Source organism: Meriones unguiculatus, chromosome 1, assembly GCF_030254825.1.
Source record: "Meriones unguiculatus strain TT.TT164.6M chromosome 1, Bangor_MerUng_6.1, whole genome shotgun sequence".
NCBI lineage: Eukaryota > Metazoa > Chordata > Mammalia > Rodentia > Muridae > Meriones > Meriones unguiculatus.
The window spans coordinates 104,559,993-104,578,903 of NC_083349.1; the positions used below are offsets into that span (position 1 = coordinate 104,559,993).

Sequence of the window (18,911 nt, forward strand, 5' to 3'; positions counted from 1 at the left end):
AGGTTGCCATTTTACACTGAATTTATTCTCATTTTTTTAAATGAATTTTTAAGGAAAAAAGGAAGGGGGGGGAGAACCCAAATACAAAAAAGAAACATCTAATTCCTACCATGGTAAACCCATGAAAATTTGGTATTATTTCTAGCATTACATGAAAGGCTAGCTTAAATGATTACTCGTAAGTAATAATTTCCCAACAAGTTTTTCTTACCATCAAGACTTTCTTTAAAAAGACAAAAATAAAACTAGCAGTCACAGAAGTGGAATTAATATCACTTCACAGAAGACATGATTAAACTATTCAACATCATAAATTCTCCAAATTACTGAGTTACTGGGAAATCTGAAATGTCCTTTAGATGACTCTTAAATGATTTAAAAAACAAAACAAAACAAAACACAGCACTGGGGAAGAGAAGAGTTAACCAGAACAATAGTCAAGCTGACAATTAGCTCCTGTAAAGACACCAGCCACCAGACAAAGCCCTAATAATAACTCTGACTCCTCTTACCATTGGCTTTCCCTAAGCCTGGAGCTTTGTTCTTCAGCAGTGTCACTTGTATCTGGGGAACACTGGTGATGTTCGAGTTCAGAACGAATTTGAAGTCCACATGTCCAACCATACAAGCTTTAGGTAGAACCAATTCAAATACATGTTCATCCCAGCTGTTGCTGTCAGATAAGGTGAAAAACATTAAATAAAGCAGAAACCTTCCTTCATACATAATAATACAATTAGCATCACATCACATTTTCTATCCCCTGATTTACATATTACAATCAATATTCATGTTTCTCAACCAGGGTGTGGTGATACATATCTGTAAATACAGAAGTTATGATGGGGAAACAGGAGAAACCAGAGGCCACCCTGGGATGCAATAGTTCTAGACAAAACTGAGATACAAAGACACTGCCTCAAAAAAAGAAAGAAAGAAAGAAAGAAAGAAAGAAAGAAAGAAAGAAAGAAAGAAAGAAAGAAAGAAAGGGGGACTAGGCAGTAGTGGTGCATGCCTTTAATCTGAGCACTCGGAAGGCAGAGGCAGACAGAGGATCTCTGAGTTCCAGGCCAGTCTGCTTCTACAGAGTGAGTCCCAGGACAGCCAAGACTACAGAAAGAAATCCTGTCTCAAAAAGCAAAAGAGGGGTAAGAGGTGGATAGAGGCTGAAGAAATGGCTAAGTGGTCAAAAGAACATTTTTCCAGAGGACCCAAGCTCATACTACAAGCCCTAGTATGGGTGCTTATTAACTAACTCCAATATCACTAACTCCAATATCAGGGCATCGATGACCTCTTTTGGTGTCCCCCCTTCATACACACACAAGGGATAAACTCAAAGGCCTTTTGTTTTTAAATGGATGAAACTTAGGGCAATGATCGTAACAATCTGTACCTGCCTTGAGATTTGTTCATAACAAAGCCCTTGACCACCAAAGAGAGCTTCTGTCATGATCAATTACTTGAAGACCTCTGGACCCTCCAACCTAGATCTACAAATGAGATCCTGGAATCTTCACTGTAAAACAAGAACTTCTTACTTCATCTATTCTGTTGCTAAAAAGTCTCCCCTCTCACATCAGAGGTTAATGCATCAGAAAATTCTATCCTATACCTTTAAATTACATCCATACACCAACTAATCTTTTCGCTGCCTCCATCATTATTATTATTATTCAATGTCCCATCAGCAGTTCAACAATTTGCATCTACTGGTACCATACCATCCCCACAATACACAACTAGAGCCACCTGTTATCCATTCCCAACAGAGCACTCGGGAGTAATCCTGAAGCATAAACTGCTGTCAAGGCTTTCCTATGCTCAAAACCCTCTGACACCCTCATCGCCTACAATGCAAAAGTTGGGACTTAACTTCCTACCACTCTCTACTACATTCCTGACCCTCCAACAACAATGGTTTTCTTACTCTAGAAGTCATAAAGATACACTGCGTCAGGGGCTTTGTATGTGCATTGCCCTGAGTCAGTGTCTCTACAGAGCTTTTTAAGGGCGCTCACTCTTGTACATGCACTCCAGTATTTATTCACATATCTTCTCCCTTTCCACACTCACAGCCACTTTTGAACTGCTACTATATAGCATAGGATACATCTGTCCACTGTCTGATGTTCACTAAAATGACTTTCACAAGAACCACAGTACTACTGTCTGCAACAGCGATTGTTTTTAAATACATGAGTATTTAAATATTTGCTAAAGAAATCTGTAAACTATCAAATAACAAATAGTAGAACATCTCATTATATTATCCTACAATACACCAATATAGGAATATCCAAAATCAAACAGCAAATGAAAGGGAAAAGTTATTAATACTCCAATATTAAGAGAAATGGTAACACAGTTAGGAATTCCATGTTACCTCTAATAAGTGTCTAAAGTGAAGCTCCTTGGAGAAGCTCCATACCTGTCAGTCTGCAATTTCCAAGTCCGGGTGTGCTGAGCAGCGTCGCCATGGTGCTGCTGATGCAGATGCTGAGGGTGTCGTCTTTGCTGCTGTTCTTGCTGAACTTCTACCCAACATGGAGGAACAGTTGCTGAAAATCGTGGAGTCAGTGTCTCAAATCGAGTTAGTTCTACTAGAGACGTCAAGATTTCAAGTGTGAAAGGCTGGTCCACCAATAAATCAACTCCTTAACAGTAGTGAATGCAATATTTGAGACAGATTTAAAAAGAAAAAGAAAAAAATTATTTTAATTCATGCTTTTTATTTATTCAAAATACAACACTGCCAAATGCCTGAAAAGCAAATAAAGTAGGTAAGGAATCTCTATTCTACACTAACCAGCACTGGGACAGCTCAGACTCAGTACTCCCAAACCCAGTCTGTTAGAAAAGGGCAAATAGCCAGGCATGGTGGCACACACCTCTTTATGTGAGCATGTTCATTTGAATACTGGTGCCTGTGGAGAGCAGAGGCCTCAGATCTACTGGAGGCAGAATTACAGACTGTTATAAACAAACTGTCCGGCATCATTGTTGGTAACTGAATCTGGTCCTCTGGAAGAGCAGCTAGTGCTCTTAACCACTTAACCTTCTCTCCAGCCCAAAGGTCCCTCTCTTTCACACTGCACTCCTTAATTAAAATAAAAGCTATATACTTAAAGAAAAGGGCAGGCAAAATGGCTCAGTGGGTAAAACTGCCTACTGCCAAACCTAACCATCCGGACTCATGATAGAGATAGCCAACGCCCACTAGAGATAGCCAACACCCACTAGTTGTTAACTTCCACACAGCTAATGTGGCATGCATACAGACACGTGCACTCACGTGCATGCACACGTCCACACATACACACGTACACACACACACAAATAAATGAATTAAATAAAATGTGATTTACAAAAACGTAAGAAAAATATTTTTACTTCTTAGACATCACCAATACTGAGTTATCTATGAAAATCAGTTTTTTTTTTCTTTATGAGTTTGTAACATTTTTCATCTATCAGAATTATAAGCAATTATAAATAGCCTATAATAATAAGCCTTACTGCTGGGCGTTGGTGGTACACACCTTTAATCCCAGCACTCGGGAAATAGAGACAGGTGGATCTCTGACTTTCCAGGCTAGCCTGATCTACACACTGAGTTCCAGCACAGCCAAAATTATACACAGGGAAACACTTCCATAAACAAACAAACAAACAAATGAGCAAGCCTTGTCAAAGAATGTCTTTCTAAAACAGAGTAATCGAGACTTCATTATTTAAAAAAAAAGAAAGATTACAAATTATTTATTTAAAAATGTTGTATCTTACCTGAAATACCAGGACTTGAAGGATTTGATAAAGGTCTAGAACCTTCTAAAGATGGTTCTATTCCTTTGGAAAGGGATCCATCTACCAGAATATCAGCTTCATCAATATCATCACAAGTTCCTCCAATTTGGAGAAAATGAAGCTCACCACCTATAGTGCAGTAAAATTTCATCAACAAATACATAGAAAATAGTTTTAAAACTAAATGGAATATTATTTAAAAGTCATAATTTATTTTTAATACTACTTGACATTCAGATAAAGAATACCATAGCAGTTACCCGTGTCAAAGAATTTGGAAATTCAGTCGCAATGAACCACAACCGATTTAGTAAAGAAATAGCAATATAGAGAGATACTTTTCTCAGAACTACAGAAATGGCTCATTGGTTAAAAGCACTTCTTCATGCAAAGGACCTGGGTTCAAATTTCCACAACCTACATGGCAGCTCACACCATTTGTAAATCCAGTTCCAAGGGATCTTAGATCATTGTCTACCTTTCAGGGCACAGACATACATGCAAGCAAAACACTCATCACATTTGTTAAAATGTATTTATTCTCATACTCTTTACATTATATAATACAGTAGTTTGGTATCTTTAGTTAATTCCTCTAAACTTTATCAAAAGCCTTTGAGACAGGTTCTGTTACTGTAATAATCTTATAGATTGAAGACACAAGCCAGTAGCTATATATATTAAGACCCATAGCCCAATCTCTTAATTCTAAGAGCAATAAAAATGAACAAATATTTTTAACTTTGATGTGCTCACAATGAATTTTTTAACTTATTTATTTAATTATATATACACTGTTCTGCCTGCGTGTCCGTTTCCACAACAAAAAAGGGGACCAGATCTCATTACAGATGGTTATGAGTCACCATGTGGTTGCTGGGAACAGAACTCAGGACCTCTGGAAATGCTCTTAACCTCTGAGCCAATTCTTCAGTCCCTGAAATTTTAAAAAGCAAACCAAATTTCTAGTTTTCATATCTCTGGAACATAAAAACAAACTAATAGCAAATTTAGCAAATATGTGAGACTAGAAAAAAAATTCTTGATTACAAATAATGTTCCATGGTAATGTTGAGTTTATGTAGCTACAATTCCAAGAGAAAAGCTGTATTATTTATATAGAGTGTGTGTGTGTATATATATAATATATAAACTATATAGTTACATGGCATATATATAAACTATAGTCATCTGGTACATATATAAAATGTGTGTGTCATACAGCTTTTCTGTTATATATATCTAGGACTATAAAGCTATAAAACTACAGTCGACCAAGGCAAGGTTAAGTCATGAAAAACAGCCAATTCGCTACAACTTCCTACAACTCCTACAACTACCTTGCAGGAAGCCAACAAGGTCTTCTACCTAAGGTTGATGTCCTATATGGAGCAAGCAAAGCATTAAAAAAAAAAAAAAAACAGGCATCTAACAGAATTACAAGGAGCAACACAAGTACCAAGGGCTGGGCAAACTATTGCCACATAACAAACTCAGATGCTCCACACATGGTCAGTAACAACCAGAAAGGCGCCAAGTCAGACCAGCCTACTAAGCCTCCAGTTCAATGCAAAAGAGACTCGAGGAACCCCATCAGGAAATAAAGGCAGAGAAACAGAGACATGACCACACCACATAAGGTTGTGACACACACAATCTGGATGAATACTAAGGTATGCTAACAGAGAACAGTAGGTAAAAAACAAGCCTTCCAACACATTCTCATTCAAGCAAAGCAACTCTAATTAAACTTGGGAGGGAGGGAGTGTATATGTGTATTTGTGTGTGTGTGTGACCAGTCAGGAGGGAGGGAGAAAGGGACTGTGTGAGTGTGTGTGTTTGTGTGTGTGTCCGTGTGTCCTGTTGAGGAAAAAGGGTACAAAGAGAAGAGGAGGAAGATAGAATAAAATGGAAGGCTGTAATTATGATTGAAATAATTATACACCTGTATAAAATTTAAATTAAGATAAACAAGCTTTAAAAATAAAAACCAAGGGGCTGGAGAGATAGCTCAGAGGTTAAGAGCACTGTCTGCTCCTCTAGAGGTCCTGAGTTCAATTCCCAGCACCACATGACAGCTCACAACCATCTACAATGAGATCCGGTGCCTGCTTCTGGCATGCAGGTGTTCATGCAGACAGAATACCATATAAATAATAAATAAATAAATCTTAAAAAAATAAGTACATTTAAAGGAAAACATTTAAAAAAATAAAAATAAAAACCAAGGGGAAAATGAAGACAGCCACCTGCAATGAAAACAGATTTCACACAGTCAGCTGAGTTACAAAATACACTAAGGCAGTAACAATCCTTTGGAAGGAACCAGACTAAACTTCTAAATACTAAATGGCCAGCCATGAATTAAAATGTACCACAAAAGACTATCCAACACTTAGTAAGAGGTTTAAAAAAAAAAAAAAAGTGGCATATACCTTTAATCCCAGTAATCAAGAGGCATAAATAGGTGTTGAAAAACTTCCCTAATTTGGCGGAAACTATTCCACAAGTCGCTCAATTCAATGAACTTCAAACAATAAACTGAGAGACCAACATGCAAACTGTTCATAATCAATGGCTGTAAGAATACCATGCAAACAAAGAGTGAGTGACTGTGGCTCTAGCACAGGGTTAGAAACATCCGTGTCAGCTGACAACTGCCTGTAACACCACCCCCAAGAGATCTCATGCCTCTGGTCTTTAAGGATACCAGCATTCACAAACTGTTAACACAAAAGAATAAAAACAAATCTTTAAAACCAATGTGTCTCCATGTTCTACCAAAGAAACTTAATGGAGATTTAAAAAAATGCTTAAGCTGAAAACTTTACTCAGTTAAAAAAAAAAAAAAAATGGGTGATGGTTTTCAAGATAGGGTTTCTCTATGTAGCCCTGAAACTCACTCTGTAGCTCAGGCTAGCCTCAAACTCACAAAGATCCACCTGCCTCTGCTTCTCAAGTGCTGGTATTAAAAGTGTGTGAGACCACCATCCAGCTAAGATTAAATGAGGACAGCATATATAAAAAAAAGGAATTACTAGGCTTAAAGACAGGCTACCTGAAAAAGACAATTTGGGAAGAAAAGAAATGAACATAACAGGAAACTCTGGATAGTATAAAAAGAGGTACTGAGGTATTGGGGTTTGAGAAGGACTTAAGAATGTGAAAAGGGTAGAGAGTTTATTTTAAAAATCAGTAATAAAAAATTTCCCAAAGTTAAAGAATACAAATATCCAGGTACAAAATGGTCAAAGGTCACTAATCAATTTTATCCAACTCTACCCCAAGACATAATCAATCTCTCACAGAGAAAAGGGGACAGTCTCATGAGTATATGAAAAAAAAAAAAAGATACACAAACGTGCCATCCATTTACAATTTACTTAACTGTTGACTGTTGAACAGTAATTTTGTGGGATTTTGTTTTGTTTTGAAACAGGGTTTCATTAGGGTAGCCCTAGGTGGTCTGGAGTGTTCTATGTAGATCAAACTGGCCTCAAACTCAAATCTACCTGTCTCTGACTCCTGAATGTTAAAATTAAACGTATGCACCACCACACCCAGCTTGTTTAAACAGAAATTTTACAAAGTAAGGAAATAGCAAGATTTCAAAGATCTGAAACTAAAAATCCTCATAACTGTATCTTTAAAAAGTTATCTTTTAGAAATAAGAGATATTTTCCCATACAAATAGAAGCTGAGGAAATATGTTTAAGAGACAAGTTTTTTCTTTTGTATGTTTTTCACATAGCCTAAGCTGGCCTTAAACTCATGATGTAGACAAAGGAAGAGCCTCCTGACTCACTAAGATTATAGTACTCTGCCATTACCACAGCTTCCATCCAGACACATTCTACCAAAAATCTAAAGGAAGGGTTCCTAAATGAAAGAAAGATTAAAAAGGGAAACAACAGAAAGGCACAAAAATTAACAGCAGTAGTTATACAAATTCAAGCTGATACAAAAATGTAAACAAAAGATAGCTTCTGAAAATGCAGTGATGGAATGCAACTGCAGAGATTTTAAGTACATTTCATTGTTCATTATTTCTGTTCTTATTCTTTTCTTAAATTTTTTTTTATTATATTTAATTGTGTCTGTATATATGCTTGTTCAGGAACTGATTCTCTGCTTCTACCATGTGGGTTACAAGACAGATCAAACTCAGCTTGGCTGGCAAGTGCCTTTGCCCACTGAGCCATTTCAATGGCTCCAATTCACATTTCTACGATCCTGTGAACTTGCTATCACTTCAAAGCAACTTTTATAATCAAAACTGTTCCTCACAAGCCTAATAGTAACAATATCATTATTCATATAAGCAAACCAAAAGTGAGCAAATAATCAGAACACATTACTGGAAGTAGCTCATCAAACCACAAAAAGAAACAAAGAAACTATAGGACAGTAAATACAACAAAACTAGAAACAAAGTAGCAGAACAGCTGTAGTAAGATCATGCCTATATTAATTGCCTTAAACAAAAACTGATTAAATTATCTAACTAAAAACACAGGGTGACAGAATGGAGCAAAGGACTCAATTCTATGGCGCTTTATAGAAGCCCACTATACCTCTGTGAACTATTAACGGTAATGGAATGAGTAAAATACCCCATGAAAACATAATCCAAAAAGGAGCAGGAGTGTGATAACAGTAAAATCAAAAGATGTAAAAAAGCAGTGAAGAAGGTCATTATATAATGTAAAAGGCTCGATTCAGCAAATAAAAGAAATTCTCAATGAGAGAGTAGCAGAAATAGTAGGCTTTATGCCCATAGCTACTCCAACTTCCTACATGGAGACAGAAGGATCACTGGGGCTTGCTCATAATCTAACTAACTCCAGGTTTAGTGAGAAACCCTGTATCACAAAGTAAGGCAGAGGGGCCATAGTATATGACAACAAACATCTCCCTGAGCACATGGGGCATATGCAAAAAGCATACATATACAGAAGATAACAAAACTAACACAAAACTGTCATAATCAAGTCAGCATGTTACTGAAACGAAAAGACACATAAACCAATAAAATAGAAAACATAATACATTAGCTGGGCGCAGTGGCACATGCCTATAATCCTGGGACTCTTGAGTTTGAGGCCAGCCTGCTCTACAATGTGAGTCCAGAACAGCCAAGGCTATACATATAGAAACCCTGTCCCAGGGTAGGGGGAAGGAGAAAGACAGAAAGAAAGACAGAAAGAAAGACAGAAAGAAAGAAAGAAAGAAAGAAAGAAAGAAAGAAAGAAAGAAAGAAAGAAAGAAAGAAAGAAAGAAAGACAGACAGACAGACAGACAGACAGACAGACAGAAAGAAAGAAAGAAAGAAAGAAAGAAAGAAAGAAAGAAAGAAAGAAAGAAAGAAAGAGGGAGGGAGGGAGGAAGGAAGGAAAGAAGGGAGGGAAAACATAAGACATACATACATTCAGACTTTCAAAAACATGCAAAGCATAGTCATTTCAATAAATGGTTTTAGAAAAACTAATGTCCAAATACGAAAGAGTAAAACTAGACCACTATCTCTCAACAACTCTAAGTATCAGCTCAAAGAAAATTAGACTTAAATATAAGACCTAAAACTTTCTAGGTATGACCACTCATTCATTTTATCCCACAACACTAGAGGCTAAGGGAGAAAAAAATTCCTGAGTTTGAAGCTAGCCTAGACTACATTGTACATTCCAGGCCTGCCTGGGCTACAGAATAAGACCTTGTTTCAAAAAAAAAACAAAAAAACAAAAAAAACAAAACTATGAAAACAAAGTTTTCATTGAACAAAACAAAGGACAACTGTTTCAGAACACTGAAATGGGTAGAGACTTGTTTTTGAGACCAGACCTCAAAAGCGAAAGAAATGAGTGGGAAGATAAATGGATTACATAAAACTAAAAAGCTTCTATATAACAATAGAGTTCTAGGACAGCCAGATCTACATAATAAAGACTGTCTCAAAATATAAACAATAAAAACAAAGACAATAACCAGTAAGAAACATCCAACAGAGTGCAGACTCAATTTACGGAATCGGTGTCCCAAACAAGCGTCCATACTCAGCTACGAAGATACTTTTGGGAACATATAAGCTATTTACAAATACACTTCTTGCCTAGGGAAGTTTTCTATTTTTTATTTTTGTTTTTTTGTTTGTTTGTTTTTTAATTTAAGAGCTGGGAGTGGTGGCACACACCTGTAATCAGGGGGCTCACTCTGTGAGTTCAAGGCCAGCATGGTCTTTAAATTGAGACTGCAGGACAGCCAAGGCTACACAGAGAAACCCTGTCTCAAAAACAAAAAAAATAAAAATAAAAAATAAAAAATTTTTAAAAATTAAGGTCACTAAAAACACTATTATCTAAAAAGAATCCTCTCTTACATGGATCTAAAATTTACACTAGATAAGTACACAGACAAATACCACAGAAGGATTTTCAGAAGAATCAAGCAAACAGCTCACCTTTGGTGCATGCACACAGCCTGTCTGTGCCTGAGCAGTAAATGACAGAAACAAATGTATCCTGTTCTTCAGTGCCCTCCTTTTTGGGAGGCTCCACTTTGGCCAAAATCTCAAAGTTTGAAAGGTCTAATACTTTTACATATCCTCCCTGAGTGGTTATTACCAGGTGTCCAAGAGTAGAAATGGCAGATTTCTTTTCTCTTTCAATCCCATTCTTTGAGGTCAATTGCATTTCCTCAGCAGGTTCTTCACAGTCATCCTCTCGATTATCCAGTATATCGGGTGGAAGCAGAATGAGCGAGGTAATTGTGTCCTGGGGATCTTTGATATGTTGGATTTTTACTGGCTCCTCTTCTAGAGTCACTATTCGAGTGGTATAATTCATTTTGTAAAGAACTAAATATCCACCACTAACATTCCTCTGCTCCGGCTGAATGATCAAAGGAGTCGGTATGTCTGCTGGTGACTCATGCTGAATCACACTAATATTTGCACCATTCACTACAGCAAGATTGGATTCCAGCTCACCTTTCCGTCTATTACATAGTGCAGAATTTAATTTATTTAAATTATTCAAGGCCTCGACTTGATTTATTGCACTCAATGATTCAACAGAGCATGTCCGCAGTCCCACCAACAAATGAATTCCATCAGCACAAGGAGTTATAGAGTCTATACAAAGAGTCTCCTCCTCTGCAAACTTTGGTAGCCTCAAGCACTGAACCAGACTCCCGGGCTTCGGAAACACAGAGCTCCACTTCTCCGGATCTGGAGATGTGAGGCTGGCTGCGGCATCTGCAAACTGCTGAATGTACGTCACAGGAGGGTCCTGTAACAGCAACTGCTCCTGGTTATCCAGCTCCATCTCAATAATCTGCGGAACTGTAAAACCGTCATCATGCAAACTTTTACTCATAATATTGTTCATCTGGGAAAAGATTCTTCCTGCTTTCTCGTCAGATTCTTTGATACTATAAAGAAGTAAAACAGGTAAAGTCCTCCTTACCAGAGGAGAATTCAGTTCTGAATTTGTACAGGATTCATTGTCTGTTGACCCTTGTTCTGATATACTTTCGCCCTGAGTTCTGCTTACACCATCCAGTGACCTGTGAGAATTACTACTAATTGGTGAGGTAGCAGGAGATTTATATGTTAATAAACCTCCAGCCAATAAGCATGGAAAGGGAATGTTGTGTTGTTCCTGGTGCTTTTCCTTTGTCTTTTCACTCTTAGAGTTTGTTAAGCAAGGGTTCGCTCCAAGTTCTTCAAGATCCTTAACAGTATCCTCAAGCACATTAGCCACGATCTCCCACTGCAATTTTTCTGGCTGTTGGAGAATGCTAAGCGCTGTTATATCAAGGCTTACTTCCATGGCTTCCTTCTGTGATGTATGACCTTTAAAATGAAAAATACATTAGATGCAGCAGCCTTGGTCATGTAAATCACAATCAGTACTTCAATGAGGTTTGTCCTAATTCATCTGGACTACAGTAAACAGAAGAATTCAAAGTATTTCATGGTTAGTAAGATAAATCAGCAGGTAAAGGCTCTTGCCCCAAAGCCAGACTCAGCTTGACCACTGAGAAAACTACTACAAGGAGTCCCTCTGGCCACCACACGTGTGCATGTGCCATACATACATGCACACACAAAATTCAGGTTTTTTTTTTTTACTCTCAAGTATTTTTTAAAAAAATTTAATCAAATCTCAGATGATCCTATATAAGAAAACTCTTTAAAAACTACTCAAGATACTCAAAATTATTTTCAACTTAAATATATTCTCTTGCGAATTAAAGAAAAATAGATTCTGAAAGCATCAGAAGGAAAATAATTTTAAAAATTAATATATTATTTAGTTATGCTTTAAATTAATATTAAAAGAAAGTAATTTCTGGGCTTCACTTCTACATGAAAAATACACCCAATATTATTTGTGTATTATAATTTATACACGCTCCGAAATACCGCAGTTCCTTTCTTTTTACTACTTTAAGAGTCAAACAGCCTTTTCTTCACTCTTGCTCCACAATACTGACAGTGAACACACAAGATAAAAACCCCACCAGAGACAGAAGTCAATTCTCCACTCAGGTAACCAATACTGAAGTGAAAATTCTCTCAACCAATTTTGGTTTTGATTTTTTTTTTTTTAAATTTCCCAACAGTAAGAATCAGTCAGTAACAACAATGAGAAAAACACTCTAGGGATAGGCAAAGGTAAAGAAAAAAAAATAGAACCAATTTTATAATTAGGTAGAAAAAATAAGTCAAGGAAATAGCAAATGATGTGGCTACATAAAGACTGGAAGCACAGTAGGTAATAAGCAAGGGGGCAGTGGGACAGTCTCTTCAACATTCACCGACTGTTACCCAGGATTTCCTATTATATGGGATTATCCTATCTTCACATATTACTAACCTCTGCAACTAAACTCTTTTCTAACTGAAGCAGAAGAAAAAAACTGTTCCTTTCCTCCATATTCTGTGGCTATAATAACAAACAGCTACTCAGCTGCATGGTGTTAGCTACATCTATTTTCTCAGACTGGAAACTCTAAGTAAAAAGTAAAGTATTTTTATACCTTTAATTAATTAAAATATAATATATCCTGGAGATGCTTACCTATTTGATGGACTAAACTAAAAAACTTAAATGACTTTTTAAAGTTATTACAAGACATTGTCCAAATAGAACAGTTTTAATCTATGTATGCATTAAGTAAAAATAGATCCGCAAAGCACACAAAGTTAAGACAATATTTAAATAAAATGAAGCTGTTTAAAAGGAAATAATAAACTAAGTTAGGTGGCTTAGTGCTGTAATCCAAACATCTGAAAGACAGAGTGGGGAAGAGTACTGAGTATGTATTTTCCTATGAAAGAACAGCCTTCTTACAAACCCTCAAATTAAGAAGTTACTAGGGCTGAGAAGATGGCTCAGTCAGTAAGGTACATTTCTTGCAGGAAAGCATAAGGGACCTGAACTCAATCCCTAGAACCCACGTAAAATAAGCCAGGAAAGCAAAGCACACTTATCATCAGCACGGGGGATGGCACAACAGGCAGGCCCCTGGGGCTCAATGGCCAAACAGTCCAGCCTAGAACTGGTAAATTCTAAGTCAATGAAAGATGCTTTCAAAACCAAAAACACTAACGTGTCTGGCCTCCACACAAGAACTCATACTCATATACACAACACATATTAAACACAAATGAAGGAATATACATTTTTTTAAGCTAGAAGGATTTTATCCCTTACTAGCATGATGTTTTAATTCTATTTAAAGGCAACAGTTCCTTTAAAAATGTATCACATATATACTAATAAGAATATATGATAAGGACCCTGAATAGCACCACACACTATTACTCTGAAAACTCAGGGGGCAGAAGCCCAGAACTCTGAATTCAAGGATAGACTGATCTATACAAGCCAGCTACATAATGAGTCCTGTCTCAAAAGAAGAGACTAGATAAGTGTTTGAATATTGGAAACTGAAGTGTATCCTATGGCAGTATAGATAATCAAACAATCAAAGATGAAAAACATAATGGTAGAAGAGAAATAAGAATATAGACCAAATGCAAGTATTATTTTGGGAGGTGAGACAGGGTCTTGCTCTACAGCCCAGGCTAGGGTTACCTTATAGCAATCCTCCTGATTACAGCCATCAGGACAGATCAGGCATTGCTAGCATGTCCAGAAAATGTAAATAATATTAATCCCAAATATACATACTGAGCTCTTTTTTTTTAATATTTATTTATTTATTATGTATACAATGTTGTGCCTGCATGTACACTTGCATGCCAGAAGAGGGCACCAGATCTCGTTACAGATGGTTGTAAGCCACCATGTGGTTGCTAAGATTTGAACTCAGAACCTCTGGAGGAGCAGTCAGTGCTCTTAACCTCTGAGCCATCTCTCCAGCCCCACACTGCATACAAGTAAGTTGCTATAGTTAAAGCCAATGGATTTAAAAAGAAAAAAAGGAACATTGGAAGAATATCTGACTACAAACACTTCATAAACAAAAAAACTAAAGCCACGGAGTTAAGTAACCTAAGAAAACCAGGGATCTTTCCTATAGAAAAGTACGAGGTTTCAGGTCTCCAGTGCACATCCTATTTTTCTATATAAGATTAGAAAATGTAATAGCATGCCACTTCTATCTTTTAAAAGGACAGCGAAGGAAGAAAAGAGCACTGCCTTCTTCAGGAAAAGAGCCTAAATTATTTGCATTCTGTTTGTGTGTGCCCACATATACCATGGAGTGTGTGTAAAGGTCCAAGGACAACTTGTGGGATTCTGATGTCTCCTTCCACCAACAGTTCTCAGAGATAATACCCAGGTCATCAGACTTGGCAGTAAGCATCAACGACCTGCTGAACCACCCTGACAGCCTAGTCTAAACTTTCTAAATGGAATCAATTCCTTTTCTAGAATTATATCTCTGTATCACTAGGATATTTTCATTACTTTTGGTTGTGTTCCAGAACTAAAAATTTGAAAAATGAGTGTTAAACCAAAATCAGTGCAACCTTCTCCTTAGCAACCTCAAAACTATTTCATGACAAATCAGAATTTAGAAAACATTCACTACTTTATAATAACTATACTTTTAAACTACTATATTACACAACTCATGTTTCTTCTAAAGACATGAAGTATGTTACATGTCCTTGACATGTTCATGACATTAAAGTCACAATAACCATCACTTTTTAAAAACTGGGCACTTCTCAGGTACGGTGTGCACAATTCTTTAATGCATGTTAAACATTATTTTTGTAGTTTAGAAAATGTAATTAGAAAAATATAAATATACCTGTAATAATAAGCAGAGTGGGTTCTATATTCTAACGTGATGTAGTAGGGGCAGATGACTCAACTGTAAGCTTAAAGTTGTGAAGTTCAGATTCCAAGCACCCATGTAAAGCTAAGTATGGCAGTATCTATTTGTAACTCCAGCACTGGAAGACACACAAACCAGTGGAACCCTGAAGCTTGCTGGCCAGCTAGCCAAGTCAAATCGACAAGCTCCCAGTTTAACAAGAAACCAGGTAGTGGCACACACCTTTAATCCCAACACTTGACAGGCAGAGACAGGCAGGTCTCTGTGATTTTGAAACCAGGTTGGTGTACAGACTGAGTTCCAGGAGAGCCAAGATATACAGTAAAACCATGGAGAGAGACAGACAGACAGAGACAGAGACACAGTGATACTGTTTCAAAAACTAAGGTGGAGAAATAACAGACATTCAACACATCAATTTCCAGTCACCTCAAGCACATGTGCAGATGAGTACACTTAAACACATACACAAAGAAAAAAATGTAATAAAACCATTTTGAGATACATTAGCCTCCAATATGACTAATAATGAAAAATATGGCACATATAAGCCAGATATTGCCTATAACCCAACAGGGAGAAAGAAGCTTAAAGGAAGGAAGACTGTGGAGCTCATTATCAGTCTAAACTACAAAGCAAGCTACATGATGAACCATGTTCCTTTACTTAGTATTTCACGAGCAAGCAAGGCAGCATCTACTTGATACCACAATGGCTACGACGTTATAGTTTCACCTAATTTGAGCATAAAAATTTATTTAAATGTTACAGTTATTTAACAACTATGGCATACAAATAAAATAAGTACAATTTTCATCCCCTGGCATATATGACAGAAATTTAATGTATCTAATATTTTAGGCCCTTTAAATGAAATGGTTATGTAAATTTTAATTATGGGATACAATGTTCTTATACTTAATTCAAACTCTGATAACATAGAAAACTAAAGTAGTATATCAGTTAAAGATTTTCAGTTTCATTAGGAAATTGATAATTAATTGGTATTAAGATATATTTTAACTGTATAAATATAAAGACATAAAAATATATTGTCTAAGGTTTTTTACATACCTGTCACAGAATCTGATCTGGAATGCTCTTCGCTGTCTGAATCCTCCAGTAAATCATCACTTAAAAGACAAAGTAAAAACTATTTAAACTTAAAAGTAAAAATAGTAAACCTTATAGGCTAAGGATATACATAAGGCACAGTGTAGAAGCCTGGCATGTGTTAAGAACTTGGGTTCAATCCTCAGCACCCCCAAAAAAATAACATACATCACATAAGAAACCAAAGGAGATAGCTGTGTATTGCTTGCCTCTTGAGCTTTAAAACGGGCAGTGCTGAGGATCAACTTAGAGCCCTACATGTTCTAGTCAAGCATGGTTAACACTGAGCGAGGGGCTCACTGGTTAAGAGCACTTGCTGTTCCTACAGTGAATCCAGGCTCAGTTCCCAGCACCCACATACATGATGGTTCACAGTTCTGAGGGCTCTGATGACCTCTTTTTAAACCTTCATGGATACCAGACATGCACATTCTGCACAAACACATATTCAAGGCAAAATACTCACAATCTAAAATAAATACATGTTTACAATATTTTTAGAAAACTAAGCTATAACCTCAGCCCTGAAAAGCAGTGTTAAAACCACTAGCACACAGATCAAACGTAAGTAATATACAAACTGCTAAATGAAATATGATATAAATAAATTTGATATATAATTCATAAACAATTATAAATCATTAAACGAAGGACTACATAAAAAAGTTTGCATGAAAGGAACCCTCTAAAAATCTTTAGGCATGTGGAACTGAACAGCTATATTAATGTACATGTGTGAAATGTGTTCTACATGCATTCACACCAACACTCATTTCGATTGTGGTTGTGTGTGTGTGTATGTGTGTGTTCGTTCTGTGAGACACACAGGGTGAAGTTCACAACTCAGAAGTAAGGACAAGACAGTGATCTGTGCTTTGTCCTTCACTCAGGTGGACAAGAAACTGTCAGGTCCCCTCTTTGAAATAATCTTCAGTCATTCTCTTAGACATAATAGCCAAGTTCTGTAACCTAGTGACCAGTCACCAGTATTTTTTTTAAATCATCATACTCTCATTACAAAAATAAAAGATGCATTTTATAGAAAGAAAAGACATTCTCCTTTTCTAAAACAATACAGTGTACTGAAATCTATGGTACTTAGGTGTTTACATACAAACGGTAATCTCCACTTCAGACTCTTGGCACAGTATCAAGCATGCACCTGTTTTTCCAGCTCCCTAGGAGGTTGAGGGAAAGGACCTTGGCCTAAGTTCCGGGACAGCAAGGGGGGCTTTATCTCTAAAATCCCCCAACTCTTCTTGGAAAAAAAAAAAAAAAGAATTTAATATAACATTCCAAGGGCAATGTTTAAGTCTTTAAGAGGTTTACCAAGGCAATGTTGACAAAGATTCTGTGCCTTGGGTTTTTGTAAATGGTATTAACAGATAATCACAGTCAATTCTCTTATTCACATGATTAGCTTTTTATTGGTGGTGTTGTTGTTATTCAATGTTGAGCCTCGTGAATATTGGGCAACTACTCTACCACAGAGCATTATCATCATTAGTTTAAAATAAAAAGCATTATCATTTAGTTGAAAATAAAAAGAATGTAAAACAAGCTTAGGATATCACCTACTAATTAGCTTCAAAAATTCAATCCTAATCAGAACTACTAAGACACCTAAAAAAACTAAATTCTGAGAAAAATACTGTACTTGGAAGCTAGAATAAGCAAATCTAAAGCAAGAACACATTAGGTTTCAACTACCAAAGGACTTTAGTGTTAACCAAGTATTGGCCAGCTATACTGAGATAACAGTTGTTTTTTGTTTTGTTTTGTTTTGTTTTTGTTTTTAAGAAAGAATTCAGGAGTGTTGACATTACAGAGGTCTGAAAGTCTTCAAAACGTAATAATCTATTCCTAAAATATTTAATAATAAAAATTCTAAAACATAGCCAGATAAGGTGGAGCACGCCTGTGATCCTAGCATTCAGAGAGGCAGAGGCAGGTGGATCTCTGCGAGTTCAAGGCCAGCCTGGTCTACAAAGTGAGTCCAGAACAGCCAACGCTACGCAGAGAAATCCTGTCTTGAAAAAAATAAAATAAAATAAAAGTGAAGACCACAAATGAACTAGATAGTATGATTATAGGTTCTCTAGGTTGCCTTTCATTTTTATTCCTGCCTTTGCCAATTGTTCCACAATAAACATATTTACTCCTTGACAAACTCTTTGACAAAGTCACATTCAAGATAAAGCATAGATAAGTTACAAAGTTTAGTTAATACTATCTTTGTTTTAAAATATCATTATTTTATCTATGCCATAGCATCCTCAAAAATGAAATTCAGAACACCTTTGTCAACTCAGCAAAATACACAAAGCGAAGCAGAGCAGTAATGTCTTAGTATCTCAGCACTTAGAAGGCAGGCCAACCTAGGATAGAAAAGTACAAAAAGGACCCTGTCTCAAAGTACAAATATAAATGGCAAGTATAGCACCTAGAGAAACATGATACTTTATTTAAACTAAGTATTATCTTCACTGAATAAATCTGAGAATGTCAAATCTTTGTAATAGTCAAAAGTAATTCTATGTGAGTTATATTGTTAATAACTTTAAACCCAACTTTTAATCTCCAATATGCTGTTCTTAAAGCTAATGAAACTCACAATTGATATCTGAAGATTAAACATATTGTATCTTGTGCCACACTGTCAGAAGTATTTCTAT

General features: G+C 36.5%; 1 protein-coding gene across 12 annotated transcripts in view; it reads right to left on the reverse strand.

Annotated features, from left to right (window-relative positions):
* Birc6 (baculoviral IAP repeat containing 6) overlaps positions 1 to 18,911 on the reverse strand; it is a 184,665-nt gene that overhangs the window by 119,826 nt on the left and 45,928 nt on the right. For all 12 annotated transcript variants that reach the window (XR_009584594.1, XM_060364456.1, XM_060364450.1 and 9 more), the window contains exons 8-12: positions 16,198 to 16,256; positions 10,265 to 11,659; positions 3,787 to 3,936; positions 2,432 to 2,657; positions 513 to 673 (exon numbers count right to left, since the gene is read on the reverse strand). Coding sequence is in view for 11 of the 12 variants with exons in the window: in XM_060364456.1 (XP_060220439.1) it covers positions 513 to 673; positions 2,432 to 2,657; positions 3,787 to 3,936; positions 10,265 to 11,659; positions 16,198 to 16,256 (1,991 nt within the window). In the remaining variant the exon portion in view is untranslated. The remainder of the gene's footprint in view (positions 1 to 512; positions 674 to 2,431; positions 2,658 to 3,786; positions 3,937 to 10,264; positions 11,660 to 16,197; positions 16,257 to 18,911) is intronic.